General features: G+C 57.4%; 1 protein-coding gene across 1 annotated transcript in view; it reads left to right on the top strand.

Annotated features, from left to right (window-relative positions):
* The window catches only part of LOC102742731 (keratin, type I cytoskeletal 19), a 187,875-nt gene extending 174,679 nt beyond the window's left edge, over positions 1 to 13,196 (top strand). The window contains exons 6-7 of the mRNA XM_081805018.1: positions 11,372 to 11,674; positions 11,940 to 13,196. Coding sequence (XP_081661144.1) covers positions 11,372 to 11,674; positions 11,940 to 12,092 — 456 coding nt within the window. The 3' untranslated portion in view covers positions 12,093 to 13,196. The remainder of the gene's footprint in view (positions 1 to 11,371; positions 11,675 to 11,939) is intronic.
* Positions 13,197 to 19,749: the final 6,553 nt, after the last annotated feature.

Genomic DNA, 19,749 nt, shown 5'->3' with positions numbered 1-19,749 from the left:
AGTTTGGTGAGTTCAGGCAGGGCCCGGGTGGCCAGCTCGGCATCATCCTGGTAGTTGATGAGATGCACGATGGCTGACTTGAGCAGCTGGGACGGCTCGGCCAGCCGCTGCAGGTTGGTGCTCTGGCCCTCCACCTGGGTGGCCAGCAGCAGTGAGCTGTCTTCCCCTGTCACACCAGGACACATGGCCTCCCGCACCCGCTTGGCTCTGGCCGTCGTGGACATCTGGTACTCCAGGTCGCCTGGGGGGGGGCAGGGGGCAACGGGCAGGGACTGAGCCATAGGAGGTGCATGGGGGGGGACAATGGTGGGGGGACACTGGGGAGCAGGGCAGGCCTTGTAGACAGCCCACGTGGGTTCTTGGGGCTAGCTCCCACCCCAAGGCCCCAGTGACAACCCTCGCACGGTTCTGCCTCTAACCAGGGGAGGTCACCACTGCCTCAGTTACATCAGCTGTAAAATGGGGCCCCACCTATTCTGTCCATCACAGGGAATTCTTATGGGAATTAAATACTAGTTGTAAATCGCTCTGAAAAAAAGGATGTAGTAGTACACACATCCCTACAAAAGTGTTAGTGAATGTTACTATTCATAAGAATAGTTAACATTTTTTGAGTACTTAACTATGTGCTTAGCAGTGAATTAAATGCTTTTCTTATATTTTCTCATTTATCTCATAATAACCCTATAAGTACTATTATTATCTCCATTTTACAGATGGGGCAGCTGAGGCATGGTGAGATTCTAGGAGCCCAAGCTGGGGTCTGAATTCAGACAGCCTGACTCCAGAGCCCAAACCCCAACCCTACGCCCCTCCCTTAACAATCAGGTTGAGGTAGCAGCAGACAACCTAGGTCTCCTTTCAACTCTGAAATCTCATGATTCTAATTATATCCTCATCATCTCCAAAGGAGGCAACTCTCCCATTACACAGGCAAGCAAATAGAGGCCCAGAGGGCCACCCAGTATCATACAGCAGATCAGAGAGAAAGGCGGGAGTGTGGGTTTCAGAAAGCAGGAGGTGGGTTCTCAGCTCAGACTCCGTGTTCCACCCCCTGGGTGGGTCCAGAGTCCCACATATAGGTGCCCAAGCTTCCCAGGCAGCCCGATGCCCTGGGGGACAGACACACAGAGAGGCAGAGGTTCCACCCTCCAATTAGTCGGGAAGGAGGAGACACCCACAGACCTTTCCCACCTGAATGCTGGGCTTTGAGCTACCAGCACAGTGACTGGCCTGCCAAGGGGCGCTTGCCTGCTGTCAGGGAGGAGAGCCCCGGGTGCTGAGGCTGAGCTCTGCTGGGCCTCCACCTGTGCCAGCCCACCCCACACCTGTCCCAGCACCCACAGCTCATCGGGCTCAATGTTCGGCTCCCTGAAAGCACCTGTGGACAGTGGTCTAGGGCCCACATACTCCTCTCCCCCCAGAGAGACCAGTGCCCCGGCCGGAAGCCTCAGGGCCAGGAGCCAGCAGCTGGGTTGTCACACCACCACCCGGCCTCAGGCTATCTGTAGGTCTCCTCCTACCCCCATCGGGAGCCCTGCCTCCCCATCAAATTTGAGGCTCCTGGAGCAAAAGGACCATCTTTCCTGATAGTCCATGGGTCCCCTGAGGGCAATAGTGATGCCTCGACATTATACTATAAGTTCATCGAGGACCAGGACCGTGCCTTCAGTCTGGCAGGAAGGGTCTTGCTTCCTCTCCATACGAGAGGTTCAAGGAAGAGGAATCCGCCGCCCTCTCAGATGGGGGCACCCTGAAGTAGCTGCACCTCCTCCCTCAGACAGGAGCCCCCTAAAGTCGGCCTCCCTCTGCCCCGACAGGGCCGAGGCTGATTTTTTGCTGAAGTATTTCCGTGGGATAGTTTCCATGCAAGAGTCCCGGGGATCCTGACCTTGGCTCTGGGGCACCTGGGTGTAGGTGGTGGTCTTCTTGAGCGTGTACTGGCACCCACAGGCCTCATCCTCTTCCATGATGCCCTTGCTACTGACCGAGGGCACACAGGTGTTGGCACCCGAGTGGATGCCAGAGTCATAGGTGTATGTCTGCTGCCACTCAGTCACCTTGATGGGTTGTTCGATCAGGTTCATCACTTCCATGGCGGCTGCTGGGGACACAAAGGAAGGACAGGAAATCAGCTGGTTCCAGGGAGGCATCCCATGATCTGGCCCAGCCCCCAGCTTCAGCCCATCCCCAGGCCCAGGGAGGGACTGCCCACAATGGGATACCCAAGTGTGAGTCCTGGGCTTAGACCTCTAACCTCCAGCCCAGGGTGGAGCGATGGTGGGGGGACACTGGGGAGCAGGGCAGGCCTTGTAGACAGCCCACGTGGGCAGTGGGGCAGTAAAGAGCCAGATGCCCCAACCCAGCCCTGGGCTCACTCACCTTGCTGTCCCCGCCCAACACTCCCAGAGCAAAAGGCACTCAGGACCTCCAGCAGCTTCTGGGGTCCTGCACACCCACCCCCATGCATGGGGCTCTCTGGGAAAGTCTCTGGTGAGGAACCTACACCCCAGGCATTGGACAGGAAACTGGGTGGGGCAGGGAGGCAGTCTGACAGGTTTCTCTGGAGAGCCCCAGAGGCTGCTGGGAGCCGTCAAAGGCTCCCTTGGAGACTCCAGGATCTCAGGATCTTTCCTGAAGATGGGGCAAGGATCACAAGTGACCCCAGAGGCCCAAGCCCTGAGATCCCTGTCTCTCCAGCACCCCAGCTCCTAGAAGCCTTTTCCAGAATTCTGAGCCCCACTGACCAGTTCCAGTATCAGCCACATACTACTGGGCGAATTCACCTCTCCGCAGAGCCCAACCCTCATTTGCAAAATGGGGTAACACCACGTCCCTCACAGGCTGTCGTGAAGGCTGGATTTGTAGAAGACCCAGCCTGGTGCCAGGCACATAATAGGTGCTCAGTCTTGGTGGCCACGGCCAGCAACACTGTCTCTCCCTCGGAGGGGTTTTCTCACTTCCTGGCCTCCTAGAACCCAGACTAGAGATAAGGGGTGGGGCAGCCCCGAAGGGGGGTCACTGCTATTCAGGTACCCCTTCCTCCCCCTGCAGAGACTTGGGGGCACTTGAGGTTCACGAATTGCTGGGCCCTACTGCGGACCCCTGGTGAATTCTCACTTGGTCTGTTGGGCTTCCCTGTCTCGGGAGCTGACCTCCAGAGTCCAACCCCTGGGAGGAGAGGCAAGGGAAGCTGTGCTCCAGGGAGGGCCTGCCCTGTGCCAGAGCATTCACGAACGCCGTCATCCGCACAAGCAGGTGCTCCCCGCTTTACGGACAGGGAAACTGAGGCTCCACCAGGGCAGGTGGCACAGCAGAGAAATGGCAGAGCTGGGACCAGGCAGAGGCGTGAGGGATAGCCCAGTCTGTGGCCTCTGCACACGCAGTGTGGCCTCAGACAGCAAACAGACCACAGGCCGGCCCACCCACGAAGGCGGACGCGACGCAGCCCCTCAAACCTACTGTCCCCATCGTGACGGGGAACTGGGTAAGGCCCAGGGTGGTTGGGCTGGCTCAGGCAGGCCCCACCCCGGGAACAAAGATCAGCAGGGTATGTCTTCCCAGGGCCACCCTCAAGGAGGAGGACGAATGATCCTCAGGCCTCCCTGCCTTTTACCTGACACGGGTTCCTTCCCTGCCTGTGAGCATACCTGAACAGGCAGAGGCAGGAGCCAGACTGGCTCCCAGCCGCCTCCTTCCTCTCCTCCCTTCACCCCAAGTGACTCAGAGTTTCGAGCTGATAAACAGAAGCAGGCCCAGAACGCACCAGACAGCAGGCTGGGTGCCACCAGCTGCACCCAGCTGCTTCCCAGGCACCGGCTATTTCAGGAGGAGCCCCCCGCCCCCGCCCTAACCACACACTGGAGGTGGGAGAGAGAAAGAATGGAGAAGTTTGGAGAAGCAAGCCTGTCACAGAGCCGCCCCTGGGGAGGAAAAGACCCCGGGGAGGAGGCCTTGGACATCCCAGTGCTGCCGAAGGGAGGTAAAACTCCATCAGGATGTACAGCTGCACTGACCACTACGCCAGGCAGAGGGCGGAGCCCCCATCTGGGCGCTGAGCCGTATAGTCAGATCTGCTCAGGACAAATTGGAAATCTCCAGCCCGGATCATAAGAACGCTCCATCTAAGCCAGGAAGAGCCCCTCCCCAGCAGAGACCGCCGCCTTCCCCTGGGGCTCCTCAGCCCAGCCAGAGGGGCGCAGGCCTCACCCTGAACCTCAGAGATCACCCCCCACCACCACCACTTGCCAGCCCCGTATCCACGGGGACCACCGAGGCCAAGGCTGGCCACAGGAGGGGCATTTTCCCAGCAGGCCCCTCACCACCCCCCCCACACCCCCGCCAGCCGCAGGCCTGGAGCCAAGAGAAGCTGAGGGCTGGCGGCTGCCCAGGGCGAGACAGAAGCCACAGGGAGGTCAAAGGATCCATGGGGGAAGGGACACTCAGCTGCTTTTACTGTCAAATGAATCTCACGCTTCCCTCAAAGCCACCCTGGCGGGCATTTATCCACACCCAATTTCCAGTTGAGAAGACTGAGACACCACCCTGAGAACAGGGCAGTGCTCTGCCCAGATTGGGTCAGCCTCGCTGCACATCGGCCTCCAGCCCGCTAAACAGGGCTGCTCCCCTGGCTCCTAACAGGGGACGCCCTGCGGTCAAGGGGAGCGGGCGGCTGGGGCGTGGGTAGAGCGGAGCCCCTACGAGTGGGCGGAGAGGCTGGGGAGGCCAAGGGGACTCACAGCTGGAGGCAGAGCACTGGCTACGAAATCAGGCATCCCAGCTCGCCACAAGCTTACTGGTGTCCTTAGATGATTACTTGCCCTCTGTGCTTCATCCACAGAAAGAGTGGCCCAGCTGATCTCAGAGGAACGTTGATTATCTAAGACTCAGGCTTCCCACGACAGACAAGAGAAGGCTGAGGGTGGGCCAGGGGAGGGACGGCACACAGTTCAGAGAGGACACACACCAGAACGCTTCTCGAAGAAAGGATCCCGGGGTGAGCTCCTCCTGCAGCAGGAAGGCTAGGAGTCAGACCTCAGGCAGGACTGTCAGGCCGCCCCACCTTCCTCCTCACCAGCTCCCAGGAGAACCAGGGGCATTCTATCACCAAGAAACAAAAGTGCTGTTTGGGCAGTTCCCAGGGTGGAGCGGGCCGCGCCCAGCTTGGTCTCACCCCTCTCCACCCTGGACCCGGCGCGGGACCTGCCCCAACGCCCCCCGGAAAGAGCCAGGGTGGAAGCAGGCGAGACAGGCACGGGCCCTGCCCACGCGCTCCGGCCAGAGCCGGGCAGAGCCAGACACGGGGGGCCTTTGTTTAGCAGCATGCTCTACTGTGGGCAACAAGATCACAGCGTGGGGTGGGGACAGCACCGGCGACAGGAAGAGGAGCCTGGGCCCTGGAGAAGGCGCGCCAAGGAGCCTCCCCACAGAGGTCCCCAACTGGGTAGGAGTGTGCAGGCGAGCTTCGGACACACCCTGCCCTTCATTCCTGCTTCCTCCCCAGCGTGGCCACCTCAGCAGGCTGCCCCTGGGCACCCTAAGTCCAAGATGGTCCCGGGACAGTGTGGTCCAGTCCTGACACTCAAAATAACCGCCACGGGGTGGGGCGGGGCGGGCTGGCCGGCTCAGTCGGAGGAGCGAGCAACTCTTGACCCCGGGGCTGTAGCTTCTAACCCCATGTCGGGTGTAGCCATTGCTTAAAAATAAAATCTTTTTTAAAAACTAAATAAACAACAACAAAAAAAAACACCCTGCCACCAACCTACTGCAGGCCCCTGCCCCCACCAGCACCACTGTCAGTAAAACACCTAGAAACAAGGGCCGGAATGGGCCGCCCAGGAGGCCTGCTGGAAGGAGGCTTAGACACACTGCATGAGGGAGCTAGAAGAGCAGGCAGGGCCCTCCAGAAGTTCCCTGGGCCAGAGGCCAGCAGCCATGCAGACGCTCAGTGATACGGGCTCAGTGACAGAGGAGGGGGCCTGTGGGCAGGGCAGGAGAGCCTGGGAGTCAGGGGAGAGGATCCTTCCAGGCCCGCCACCCACTGGCTATGTGCTCTCGGACAAGTCACCCGATTTCCTTAAGCCTCATGTTCCTCATCTGCAAAGTAGAGATGATCAAGCACTCCTTTCTTGAGACCACATGTGGTTCGTGGATCTCACACAGCCGGGACCGCGGAAGCCCTCTGTCCACAGTAAAGGCCCAGGCCAGCTCTCTTGTATTAGCCAAGCCAAGACATGGCAGAGGAGGAGGCCAGCAGAGTCGGGCCTGGCAAGGGGGCGAGCAGCCGGTCTGCTTTTTGGGACCCAGGACCAGGGAGGGTGTCTGCCTTCCAGCCCCAGGCCCGAGCCCCAGGACTGGGGTGGGGTGTGGCTGGGGAGAAGGAGTTATGTCTGGTCCAGGAGGGGAGACACTGCTCTCCCACTGCCCTCTGCTCTCTCCTCTCCCCAGTCACATGAGCTGCTTCCTGCATCCAGGGGTGGCCAGGCCAGTCAGGCCGGGACATTCCCCACATAGCAGTCCCAGGAGAAAGGCTGGGCTGAGCAGGGTCACCAGCCCCCACCCTTCCCCACTGCCTCTGACTCCAGCAGAGCTTTGGCCAGCGGTCCCAAGAACAGACAAAAACAGACCCTAGAAAAGTAGAGACAGACGTGACTGCTTCCCTTGAGGGCCCTGTCTCCCCCATCAGGCTGGGGCTTCCCAGCTAGGCCTCTCCCCTCAGACTGGTGGCCTCAGCAGCAAACACCCCACAGATGAGAGGTTCCTTGACAGAATTCCGTAGTCTCTCCTTTCAGAATGGTCATCCCGAGCAGACAGAGACTGAAATGGGCACGACATATGGCCAGGGCCCTGGGGACAGGAGAAGACAGAGGAGCCCATCCTCCTGGATGCTTCCAGAGGAAAACCCTCACTTCCGGTCTGGAGGACAGCCCAAGCTGCGGCCCAGGACTGGCTGGGGGTGGGGGAGGCTCAGGTCAGGCCATCCCAGCTGCTGTTTGTTTTCTTCCTTCTGGGCTCCTTCCCAAAGCAAACAAACCAGGGTGGGAAAATGAAGGGGACTTGGAGGAGAGGGAAATGCAGGGCCAGGTGGCTCGACCCTGAGGACCTCCGGGCTCCCCTGCGGAGGACTCCAGCTGGAGCTCCCGTCTCTGCTGGTGACCCTCTGTGGGCAAAAACCCAAACTGGCGGATCACCCCACACCAGGGCTCCTGAGAGTGGAAACACACCGCACCCAGCCTCAAGAAACAGCAAAGGGTGACTTGCGCCAGTGGGGCCTCACACACCAGGGCCTCCGGGGGGCTGGGCAGCCCTGACCCCAGCTGGCATCCTCTCCTTAGGGGGTGATCCCCCAGGGTTTCATTCTGCAGGGATCTGCCTGACCCTCTCCGGGAAGTACAGGGAAGAACCAACCCTGAGTTCCCTGTTCTGCATTTGCTGGAGAAAACTAGGATTTGGATAAAGGTTTGGTTAAAATTTGTTATTGTCTACAGAGCGTGAGATCATCAAGAGAGAGGTTAAGAAACAAGAAAAGAGGGGCGCCTGGGTGGCTCAGTCGTTAAGCGTCTGCCTTCGGCTCAGGTCGTGATCCCAGGGTTCTGGGATCGAGCCCCGCATCGGGCTCCCCGCTCAGCGGGAAGCCTGCTTCTCCCTCTCCCACTACCCCTGCTTGTGTTCCCTCTCTCGCTGTGTTTCTGTCAAATAAATAAAATCTTTAAAAAAAAAAAAAAGAAAGAAAGAAACAAGAAAAGAGAGGGAAAGAAACGTTAGTGTTGGGATCATGGATGATTTTTTTTTTTTCTCTTGTAAACTTTTCTAAACTTTCCAGTTATTTTTTTACAATGATCAGATGTTACTTTTTCAATCAAGAGGGAGGAGGTGTCACAGAGTCCAGCCTCCTCAGCATCCCCCAAATAAGCATACTGATTGCCCAGCCCCATCCCAACTCTGCCTGTCCCAGACACTCAGCCCAGTGTCCCTACAGTGGAGAAGGAAAGCAGACCTGTGAACCCACACTCTGCAGGTCACAGAGAGCTGAGCTTCTTGTCCTGAGGGCCCCCAAAGGCTGAGGTGCCAGGAGGCTGAGCAAAGAGCTTTCTTCAGGCCTGGCCAAGGAAGTTGCTAGAAATTGGGGCAGTCCATGCCCCCAGACCGCCATCAGATTCAACCATGTCCCAGGAGAGAGGCCTCAAAATGTCACTTGCAGGGACACAAAGCTGAGTGGCCTGCTCCAGCCACACCTCTCTTTCTCTTCACAAGGGTCACTGGGCCAGCCGGCTCACAGATACCTGTCCCTCTTACCACCAGGACTCTCTTCTCCCAGAAGACACCACCCTGCGTGTTTCCCCAGGGACCCCAACAAACCTCAGACTGGCACCAAAGGTACTGATTCCTGCCTGCCCTCTCTCTCGGGCACGATGGCCCTCCTCCAACTCCCGCAGACAGAACCCTGCTTCCTCCTCTTCAGAGAAGAGTCGCCTCTGACCTTCCATCTCTCCCTCTTACTCAGCAATGCAAGAGCTCATCTCTAACAGACAGGAAGTCCTTCCTCCTGTCTAGCCTCCATTCCTTCCCTAAGAGCATCAGTCCCCATGGCCCTTGTATCCCCAAGGGTGATGGAAAACCACAAGCCCAGCACCCTCTTTATAGCATCAGTCAGGACTGAGATCATTCTCTTTCCTTCTCTGTCACATCAAGTCCCCTCAGCCTTCTCTTCTCCAGGATCAATAATCCCCATGCCCAGGTGCCCCTCTTGACCTCAAGGGATCCAAAAGCCCAGTGCTGACAGGCTCAGTGCCCAGGCTGCACCCACACAGAGAGAAGCCCCATTTTCCAGGCCCATCTGGTGTCAGGTGCCCGGTTGGCAGAGGTGACAGGTCTCAGAAGGCAGTGACACCAGCCCATCCCTCAGGGACCAAGGCTCTGGATGACCCCACCCCATCACCAGAAAGGCCCTCCCAGGCTCCCGGGTTCCCAGTCTCCCAGGCTCCCGGGCTCCCAGTCTCCTAGTCTCCCAGGCTTGCAGGCTCCCAGGCTCCCAAGCAGAGGACAGCCAGCTCTCGGCCCCAGAGCAGCCAAGCAGTACTGACTGGCACAATCCTATAGCCCAGTGGCCCAGTCCTAAATCTGACTCTCATTTCTCTCTCCTCCCCAGGGACCAGGCTCCCCTTTATGTTGGCACAGCCCCAGCCCCAGGCAAAGCAGGAAGCCCCACTCCCTATACAGGGACAAGCCCAGAACAGCCCAGGATTTGGCCCGGCGCAAGCCAGGAGACAGCAGCAGCTTTGACCCCTGCCCTCCTCTGCCCCACCAGCCTCCTCCACACATGGCCACAGCCCCTGGCCCTGGGGAGATGGCCCCCTCCCCCAGGAACTAAAAACCAAGCCAGGGAAGTTTCAGAGGGCTGGAGGCTAGGACATGAGTCACCCCCTCCTGACCAACCTGCCCCCACCTTCACCACCCACACAAACCTGGCTGGGTCATTTAGAATTCTCTTCTCCCCAAACTCCCAGGCAGAGGCTCTCAAAGAGCAGGAGCAGGTTCTTCCCAGAGCTGCAGTTGGGTCATACATGATACAGCAGGATGGGCTCTGAGCTTGGAACCAGAGGACCCAAAGGCTAGTCTTGACCCTGCTTGGGTCTCGATGTGCAACTTTGGGCAAGTTACTTAACTCCCCTGAGTTTCAGTTTCCTCATCTGCCAAATGGGGTAATGCTACCTGCCTCTAGGGATTGTCGTCAGGAATAAGTGAAAACACTCAAAGGAAAGTGCTGGTATCTGTAAAGTCCTCCCGTGCATTTTTAGTTACCATTTGTCAAGTACTTATTGGGTCGTGGGTATTACTCCCATTTTGCAGAGGTCACTGAGGCTCAGAGAGATGAAGGGACCTGACCAAGGCCACACAGGTAATGAGTGGCAGAGCTGAGATTCAAACCCAGCTCAGTCCACGCCCATTTCACTGTGCTCAGAATTGGCCCACGGCCCTTCCACTGACAGTCAATCACCCCATCTCATTCTCAGGTGGCTCTTCTCCCCAGCCCCTCATCAGGACCTGCCCCTCGAGCCTCCAGCGGGGAGCCTCAGCGGGGAGCTTCAGCGCTGGCAGCCAGAACAGAGGTTCCAGAGGAAATGGGGGTGGGGCAGGGTGGAGAGGGCTCCTGTCACCCAAGCTGGTGCTTGATCTAGCAAGAAATGACTCATTGGATCCTACCTTTTCCCCCTTCTACCTCCCGTCCGAGAACCACCAGTTGCCACCAGGCACCTCCTAGCAATACTTCCTCAGTATTATCTTTTGATCACAGTCACAGACCAGATTAGCTAAACTAATCATTTTACCAATGTAATTACAATGCCTTCCCCTCCTCCACTTTGGCACACAGCAGAGGGAAAACAGGTTATTTTTGCCCAAATTCCATGACCTTTTGGCTCCCCAGAGGTACACTACCCGTTAGAGAAGAAGGATGGGGTTCCCTCCTCAGCCTCCCCCTAACTCAGGGCACTCCACGGGGACGGGTCTGACCCCTGCCCACTCCCCCAACTACAACCAGGAAAGAGGTGGTAGGGTCTTCCCAACTGAGTCAGGCCAAGCAACCCTGATTCCCTCCATACTCCCTTCACCCCCGAACTAAGGGAGAGCCTGGCTCTTATATTTCCCCTCTGGTCCCCAAGGAGGCTGGCGTCCAAATCTCTGCAGAAAGACCACACTTCAGATTTTTAAAAACCAGTGCTGAAAGCCTGGTGATCTCCAACTCTGCCTAGGGAAGGGGCTCTCAGGAAATTGGGGTGAAGGGAGCCCTCATGCAGCTCTCCCGAAACCTTCTGCCGCATAGCCTGTCCCACTCACCCCACCCAGCTCTCTCAGAAAGAGGTGGCTGGGAGACTGACTGCAAAAGCCTCCCGAAGGAATGCACCTTCAAAACCCAGAAATCAAATGGAAACCAAACCCCAAGCTCCACACTCTCCGGCCTCAAAGACCAGCCAGCTATATAAGGTGGGGGATGGGGTAGAGGGGGAAAAAGGCCAGAACAATCGCTCCCCCCACCCTCTTCAGTTTGGCCGCCCCACCCCCATTCCTGGGGAGGGGGCAAAGCTTGGGAGAGAGCCACTGGCCTCAAGCGAGGGGGTGTGGTGGTCCCCGGAGGCAGGAAGAGAAGGAAGAAGCTGCTTCCCCTTTGGCCCACCCCCCAACCCCTGCCCCCACCTCGGGCCCCAGGGGCCCAGCAAACAGGATGGAGGTGGGGGCAGGGAGGATAGGGTCAGAGCGCAGGCACTGGCCCGGGCTCAGCCGGGCCAACTGGGGGAGGGGGCTTTGTCCCAAGACGGACCCCCTAAGCCTGGGGGGAAAGCCCTTGGGCAAGGAGGCAGTTAAACCCGCAGAGAAAGCTGCCGTGAATACTCCTAGAAAGTTTGTTTGGGGTGATTTTTTCGACAATAAGAGGTTAGAGAAGAAGAGTAGTCCTGTTCCCCTGTCGACGTTCTGGAAGCAGCAGCTACTGGAAACTGGGCCAGGGAATTCTCCAACCAGGCACGACCCCTCCGCTCAGACCCCAGTCCGAGCCACGGGTGCCAGACACCAGCTGGGCGCGCAGCCGGGCCCTGCACCAGTCCCGCTGTCATCCCATCCCACCTCCGATGGCGGAGCCCTAGCCCGGCACCCACCGGGGCGGAGGGAGGCGCCGCAGGTACAGTACCGACGAGGCCGGGGCGCTGGAGGGCTGGGCCTCTGCACTGAGTGCTCACCTGCTCCGCAGGTGGGGCCCGCGACGCTGGGAAAATGTGCGCTCGGCCCCCACGGTCGGGCAAGCCGGGCGCAGACAATAGGGCCCCACCCAAGCCTGGGGGAGTAGAGAGGGAGGGGAAGCGAAGATGACGCGTGAGGTGGGGTGAGGGTGGCCCCAAAGACACCAGCGGCAGCAAGTTTCCCGAACTGTACATTCCTGACTACAGAGTGAGCCCTGGGACGCAGAGGAGCAGGGCAAAGTCTCCCTCACAAGAGTCAGGGCGAAGAGTCGGGGATGCGGCGTCGGGCGAGCTCCACCGGCCGCAGGTCAGGCGCGACCCCAGAGGCACCTGCCCTCATCCCTCCCCGCCCTTCTCTGATCTCCAGCTCACGCAGCCCCCGGCGCACAAGGCCGGAACCTCGCGCCCCCTGAGTCGCCGCGCCCAAGGACCCCAGCGCGCCCCCTGCCGCCAGTGCAGGGTGGCGCTCCCTGGCTCGCTCCCTCACCTGCCCGGAGACGGCGGGGATCGGCCTCTCGGCCGCTCGCCGCCCTTCCCTCGCCCCAGCGATCCCCGCCCCGATCGTCCGCACCTGCTTGTGGAGCCTGGCCGGGCTGGGTGTAGGGGTCGGGCCGGGCTGGGAGCCGGCGCGGGCAGCGAACTGAGCTCGGCGCGCTCGGGCGGCGGCTGCTCCGAACTCTGGCCAAGGCAGCAACTCAGTAACCGAACAAAAGGCGAAAGGACCTGACAGCCAAGCCACGCCTCTCGCCCCCTCGAAGCTCCGCCCCCGAGGGAAACGCCCACCCGCTGATGAGGGTTCACTGGCTGCCTCTCCTGACTGTCCCATCGAGGGGCGGAGCCTCGCGCCCAGTCCTCTTCCACCGCCGCCTCTGTTTATCCGCTGGCCATTGGCCCCAGGGACTGCTAGTCGGCTCTGGGGACGGCCTCCAACTTGAGGTTCCATCCTCACTCCGCACCTATTGGCAGATAGAAGGTTACTTCCTCCTGATTGGGCAAGGGATTGTCAGTAAGACTAAGGAAAGAACCAATGGGAAGGATGGGGTGTGTCTTGCCCCACCCTAGCTCTGAGCAGGTGAGACTCATTACTCTCCCCTTCCCCCTACCTGTCCAACAGGTGAGTCAGGAGGCGCCATGGGAAAGGACAGACGCCTTTACAGGCCAGCCAACTCAGCGTCAGGCATGATGCTTCTTTGCGCTTATTCACCCTTGCCACAGAGGGATAATAACATATTTGTATAGCATTTCATAGGCTTTTTTTTCTAGGTTGGGATTTTTTCCCCAAAGACAAGAGTGCTCATGAGATTTCGAATTAGAAGGCCTGGGTTTGGGTTCTGCCACTTAGTAGCTGTATGATCTCAGCCAGTTACTTCATCTTACATCCTGTTTTTCTTCATCTGTAAAATGGGTACATTAGCTGTATGTCTCATGGGGGGTGCGGGAATAAAATTAAGGTTTGTGAAATCATTTGGACAACCGCTAAATGTTAGAATTTAAAGATATGGAGGGTTTTTGGGTTTTTTTTAATTCTCATGACAATTCTGAAAAAAAAATTAGGACAACAAAACGAGCCTCATTTCAACGATGGGGAAGCTGAAATTCAGAGAAGTCACAAAACAACAAAGTGGCATATCCTCCACTAGCACCCCTTTCTTCTAATTTCAAGGCCCACCAAACGCATGCGCCCCTGGTGGAATAATAGCTTAGACATAAAATGTCAAAAGCAGCGGGGAGGGGTGGGGGGAAAGGCAAAAGCAAATATTCTGGGCAGAGACAGAAGAACAAAGATTTGGAACAAAGAGAAAGTAGTGGTGGGTTTGGGAAAAAAAAAAAAACAGGCATCAGATCTAAAGGAAATCAACACTAGCATAAAAGAAATGGGGCAGCAGCCCCCTCAGTGGTGGAAGATTGTGGGTTAGTAATCAAAAAGAACTTCCCAATAGGCAAGCAAGTTAAGAAGACAAGGGTCTTTCCGTCCTGTGGTTAATGAAATGGGTGCCCGCTCTCGTGGTTGTACAGTCTGCTGAGCTTACTACAGACATTCATTCAAGGCACCAGATTGGACTCTGGTAACACAGAAAACCACAAGGATCCTAACCCTCGAAGGGTTCCCGGAGAGCTAAGTGTAAACAGGTCATCTTAGCCACTCTGAGTGTGTGGTAATTGGGGGAGTGGTTGTCATGAAAAGGTCCTCCCTCAAACAAGATCTATAGTCCCAAAGCTAGCATCCCAGCAGTATACTTGACCACTTTCCCACCAGAGAAAGGAATGATGGCCAAAACAGTCTCACTTCTGAGGCTTGTGCCATCCAGGAAGCTTTCCTGGAGGGGGCCAGGGAGACATCAACATCCTTAACCAGGTACCATCCCACATGCCAGGGCCACTGCCCTTCACTTAGTTTCCTTGACTCCCCCTCCTCTTGCTTTTCTGAGTATCTTCCTCCCTACCTTATCCTTGCCCACCCCTCCACCTGCTCCCCCCAACCCCCAGCCAGGCTGTACAGTGGCCAGCCCTCAGCTTAGGAGGAATAGAGCTCCCAGCCCTAGGGTTTCACTTCCTCCCTCTCCCTACTCTCCCCATCCCCTGCCCATTTCCCCACCCCCAGCCCTGCCCATAGACACACATACTTCCCAGACTGGAGCCTGACTTCACTCTTTCCTTCCTGTCTTCCTCTCTCTGCATACAGGCTGGTTGATGACAGAGAGGTGGAAGAGCCTGGTGGAGAAGGGGGGCACAAAGAGGGCTTCAGAATAAAGCCTCTGTGTATGTGTGTGTATCTCCCCAGAATGTTCCCTGCTTGTCAGCCTGGAACAAGCTGCAACATGCTGGCCCCACAGCTAAGCATCAGGCTGGGACTGGGTGGAGGTACCACCCACAGCAGCAGGAAAGACTGGAATAAGAGCTGTGACTCCTCCCAGATCAAGGGATTTTTGGCACATTTATTAAGCACCTACTGTGTGCCTGCCAGGCACTGAGGATTCATCTGTAGGATACAGAAAAGAATCAGAAAATGATGTTTACTACAATGAGCTGCCTGTGTAGAGGATTTGGTCTCAAGGGGCGAGGAGGTGCCTAGGGACAGGGATGAGAGTCTCTGTGGCCACAGACTCCCCGGTAGCTTGAACTTGAAGGACAGGCCACAGGAACATCTTACCCAGTCCCCTTCCTCCAAGCCTTTCAAGGCAGGGGTTTCTCTGTTTGACAAATCTCCAGGAAAGGAGAGTCTCCAGATATTATATGAATACCCTTGTCTCCTTTTATTGTAAGTTCCTTATGTCTAGCTTCACTTCGTATGCCTGAATTTTAAGCTCATTTCTCTTGCCCAGAGCTCAGTGGAAGCAGAGTCCTTGGGCCATGAAGAACACAAATGGTTAATGCAACCTTGCAGCTGTCTGGGTTCTCAGAGCAAAGAAGGAAAGGGCATCAAGGGGCTCATCCCAAACTTCCCCAGAGGTGGAAGTTACCAGCAAAGAGGGGTATGATGAGGGTCCAATGTTGGGGTGGGGGAGTTGGGAGGGTGGGGGCCAGGGAGGTGCTTCCCTGGAGGAAGGTGAACAACAGCCAGGCCGCTCTCCTCAGCTCATCCTCCGCAGGCCTCTGGGCCATATAAGGAGCTAGGAGAGATGCTGTTGTCTTCCAACTCGGCCCCCTCTCTGTCAGGGATTTAGATGTGCAAAAGCCACACACACAACCATCTGCACTCATACCTCCGGGATATACACTGACGGGCCTAGATTCACACATACAAACACCAGGCACGTCAGCACTCTCCCCCAGCACACACACACACACACACACACACCCTTCTTCCCTCCTCTTTGACCCAAGGTGGCCGCAGGGATGGCCACCTCTACAAAAGAAGATCGGGGGCACCTGGGTGGCTCAGTCGGTTAAGCAGCTGACTTCAGCAGGTCATGAACTCGGGGTCCTGGGATCGAGCCCCACAGCAGGCTCCCTGAATTTTTTAAAAAAATCTTATAGAAGAAGATGGGGTGAACAGATGGGTGGCTAAACTTCAGGCTGATGACGCTGCCTTTCCACAGCAGGAAAAACAGACAATTGCAAGTTACTCCTGGGGGAGCAGACTGGAATCAGAGGCAATGCACAGAGCGAGGGGCATCTTGAGCGCTGGCCTTCTCTCGGCCCTGGGGCAGAGCCATCCACAGGCATGTGGAAGGGGCCTCAGCCCTGGTCCTCCCATGGGGGGGGGGGCAGGGGACAGCACCCCTCCACACAGGAACAAGGGGAGGAGCCTACATAGTGTTCATCCCTCTCCCCTTTGAGACCACACTCTGGACGGGAAACCGGAATTCCCTGCCCAGAGCTGACCCTGCTTGGGTGGCCTGTAGTTCTCTTGTTCTGGCTCTTTCTCCTGAGAATGGACAGAAGCAGCATGTGTGTTACGTGCACACTTGGTCCAAGGGGTGACAGGGGCAGGGATGGGGGAGGGATGGACACAGAGGACATGCTGCTGGGGTATCTACACACACATGCTGGAAGCCCTTGGTCATGTGCTAGTGAGTGGGGAGCCAGGGGTGCAAAGGGAAGGGGAGATGGCCCAGGCACTGGGGGTCAGGGAACAGTTACCCCAGGCTGCTGTGCTCTGAGAAGGAATCAGAACTCTCAGTTCCATCCTGGCCCTTCAGGTCGCTGTAGGGGTATACTTGTCAAGGTACACCTTACTTAACAGTTTGTTGGCTTGATTTGTGCCCAACTTAGATGTCTGTATGCGGGCCTCCATTTGCACTCTGGCCCCTGCCGGCTGGTGTCGGGGTGGGGGGATTGCTCAGTGGGATCCCTTCGGGGCTGGGGAGATGGCTGCAGAAGGGCCTCTGGCTCCCAAGCTCTCCTGGCGGGAGCGGGGCCAGGCCTTGCTGGGAGCAGGAGCACACAGGATGGTGCAAGGGCCCTGTGTGTGTGTGTGTGGGGGGGTGCTCCTGCTTTTTGTGCTGCCCTCTGTCAGGGGGGAGGAGCCTGGAGGCCAGAGACAGATGGCCACAGCCTGGTCCTGAGGGTGTGTGCCCAGCCGGCCAGGGGAGGGCTCTTAATTATAGAGGTAGCTCCCAAGACACTTCACTGCAAGGCGTGTGGGCGGGGATGGAATGTCAAAAAGAAAACAGGGAGACAAGAAAACAGAGATAGGACAGCCAGAAATAGCACAGGCCAGGGGGAGATACCAGGGGCCGGAGGTGGTGGTGGATAGGGAGAGGCTGGAAGAGGGTCAGGACCTCTCCAGAGCATGACGATCCCCCAGTAGGTACCCCCTTACCTACCCCAACCCCCCAACAAGGTGCGATTCCTGAATTTCAGGAACTCAACAGGACGGGCTCCAAGCATTGGGACTGTATTCTTGAGCTCTGTCCCCCTGGTTTTCTGAGCAATCCCCTCCCCCTGCTGAGAGTTTGGGTGGGGGGAAGCAGCAGGGGGAACCCTGCCACCTGAGTCACCCCTCTTGCTGCTCCTGGCCTGGAACAGGCTGACGCAGCTGAGGCCCCACCCACCTGCCAGCCCGCCTGCCCCTCCTGCTCCCAACAATCCTGGAGAGATGCCTACCCTGACAGGTGCCCTTCCCACGGAGAGGCTGCCCCTCCCCTGGCACACGCGTGTGCAAGCGTGAGAATGCTTGCACGCGTGTGCACACACACACAACCTGATGACAGGATTTCTCCCGCACCTGTGGAGAGTCCTTGGGAAAAGGAAGAAGAAACATCAATCAGAGTCCTTCCTTGTATATATGGGGAAACTGAGGCTAGAACCAGGAAAGGAACGTCCCCAAGGTCACACAAGCAAATTCCTGGCAGGCCTGAGAATTGAACCTTGTCTCCTGCCTTCCCCCGCCCCACCCCCCAGCCCACCGGTCTCACCAATCTAGGTCTTTTCTATCTCAGCAAAGGTGGGGTGCGGTGTATGTGTTAGGGGGAGAGGAGAACCAATTTTGTGGGAAGTCACCTCGTGTTGGGACTTCGGGAGGAAAACTTCGGGATTTGAGAGCCAGGGCTGGGGGGCCACTGGGGCCTTGCTGGGCTGGCCGGCCCTCCCCAGGGGTGGAAATCAGTCACCTCTGCTCACTGCCGCGCAAGCCTCCACACCAAGAGGGCACCACCCAGAGCCACAGTCCTGGATGTCATAGGGACCTTTCCCCCACCTCCCAGGCCTCTGGGCCCCAGACTCCAGCAGGGCGGGACCCGTGGTCAGGGCTTGGAGCCCCCCTCCTCCGCCCCCCGCCCTGCTACGTGAATCCCTTGTTCCCCAGTTCCATCCTGCGGCCACCAGGGAATTTGAGAGTTGAGATCCCTGAATATTTCATCGTCACCTCAGCCCTGAGTTGAAGCAACAGCCAACTTCGAGCTCATGGATAATTTATGGCCCCGGCAGAGCACCCGGAAGTGGTGAGGGGAGGAGCAGGGGGCGTGGGGCCGGGTGAAGCCTGGCCAGGGCCACGCGGAGGGTGCTGGAGAGAGGCCAGGTCCATCCGAAATGTGTGTGTGCTTATGTGGGGGGGGGGAGGGGGGCGCTCCAAGGCCTGGGACATTTCCATTTTTGAGGATACCAATGGATTACCAGAAAAAAAAAGGCAAAAACCCACAACCACCACCACCAACCAGGTTTGTCAAAATAATTGTACTAAAGGTTAAAGTCATGAGACAAGCATTTTCTGACTTCATTCCTATCCCCGTGTCTCTGTAACTGTGAGCATAACCTCATTTGGAGATACCAAAAGCTTTTATTTTTTTTTAAGATTTTACTTTTGAGTAATCTCTACATGCAATGTGGGGCTCAGATTTACAACCCAGAGATCGAGTCACCTTGTCGTCCAATTAAGCCAGTCAGGCGCCCACCCAAAAGCTTTTAATGGAATGTCCTTCATGGCTGTGAGGTCTCTAAAAGGCCCCCTGCTCCCTACACCCACCAGGGCCAGGGAGAGAGGCCAGACTTGCCACTCAGACTGGCTGAACTGCTCTCCTTCCTAGCTCCCTCCAGGAAGGCCACCAGGATTTAGCCAAGGGGTCAAGGGAAAAGGCAGGCATCTCATGTGGCTACTCTTTACTGTGCTCCAAGAACGTAATATCCCACTCTTCTCCTAAAAGGAGAGATGAAAAAGGTGACCCAAATGGAAAATGTCAAGTTCTCCTTGACTCTTCATTGGGAGTGACTTACCTTAGTGAGTTCTTCCCCAGATTGAGAGGATTAAGTATATGTGTGTGGGGAGGGGGCGGTAAAAAAGCAGGCACGTTCTCCCCCTTACCTCAGTTTCCCCACCTGAGTCATGGGTTGTGAGAGGTGCTCCCACCCCAAGGGCTGTTTGGGGGACAGAAGAGATGCTATCCAGGTGCCCTGGCGCCAAGTGGGACCCAGGCAGGTGGTGATTACAGGTGATGCGTCCACAGGTCGGCCTGGGGCTGGCTCTGGTGGGCAGTTCCAGGCCCCCACATACTCCCACCTAATCCCTGAGTCATTTTGGGGCTAAGCCAGCCTTCTACACTCTCTGGGCCTCAGTTTCCCCATCCATGAAGGTGGGGCCATCTGCCGGGGCTGTCCTTGGGGAGGAGTGGGAGAGCTGGATGAAGACCCCAGAGTGGGGAAGCGGCAGGGGGCGTGGGCCCTGCAGCTGCTAGAACTTCTGCAGTCAGGTTATGCTGCTGGCGTCGGTGCCAACTGGACACAGCCTTCTGACCCAGTGAAGGGGTCCCTCTCTGTCCCCAGGGGAGACCCTACTCTCCTGGAGAAAGGGGAACACCAGGGTGAGACTTTAAGAACTACTGCTCAAACCTAAGGGCGGATTTCTTCCATTAGAATTTACTGGAATTTTGGAAGAGCCTGTAGGACTTTCCCCCTCCACTGGCCATCACTTCTCAGGATTCAAGAAGGTGCTGGTGGGGCGCCTGGGTGGCTCAGTTGGTTAAGCGACTGCCTTCAGCTCAGGTCATGATCCTGGAGTCCCGGGATCGAGTCCCACATTGGGCTCCCTGCTCGGCAGGGAGTCTGCTTCTCCCTCTGACCCTCCTCCCTCTCATGCTCT

The sequence above is a fragment of the Leptonychotes weddellii genome, chromosome 15 (assembly GCF_054177405.1).
Source record: "Leptonychotes weddellii isolate Sample4059 chromosome 15, ASM5417740v2, whole genome shotgun sequence".
NCBI lineage: Eukaryota > Metazoa > Chordata > Mammalia > Carnivora > Phocidae > Leptonychotes > Leptonychotes weddellii.
Note: the sequence above shows the minus strand (reverse complement) of the source record. Positions and strands in the feature narration are given on the sequence as shown.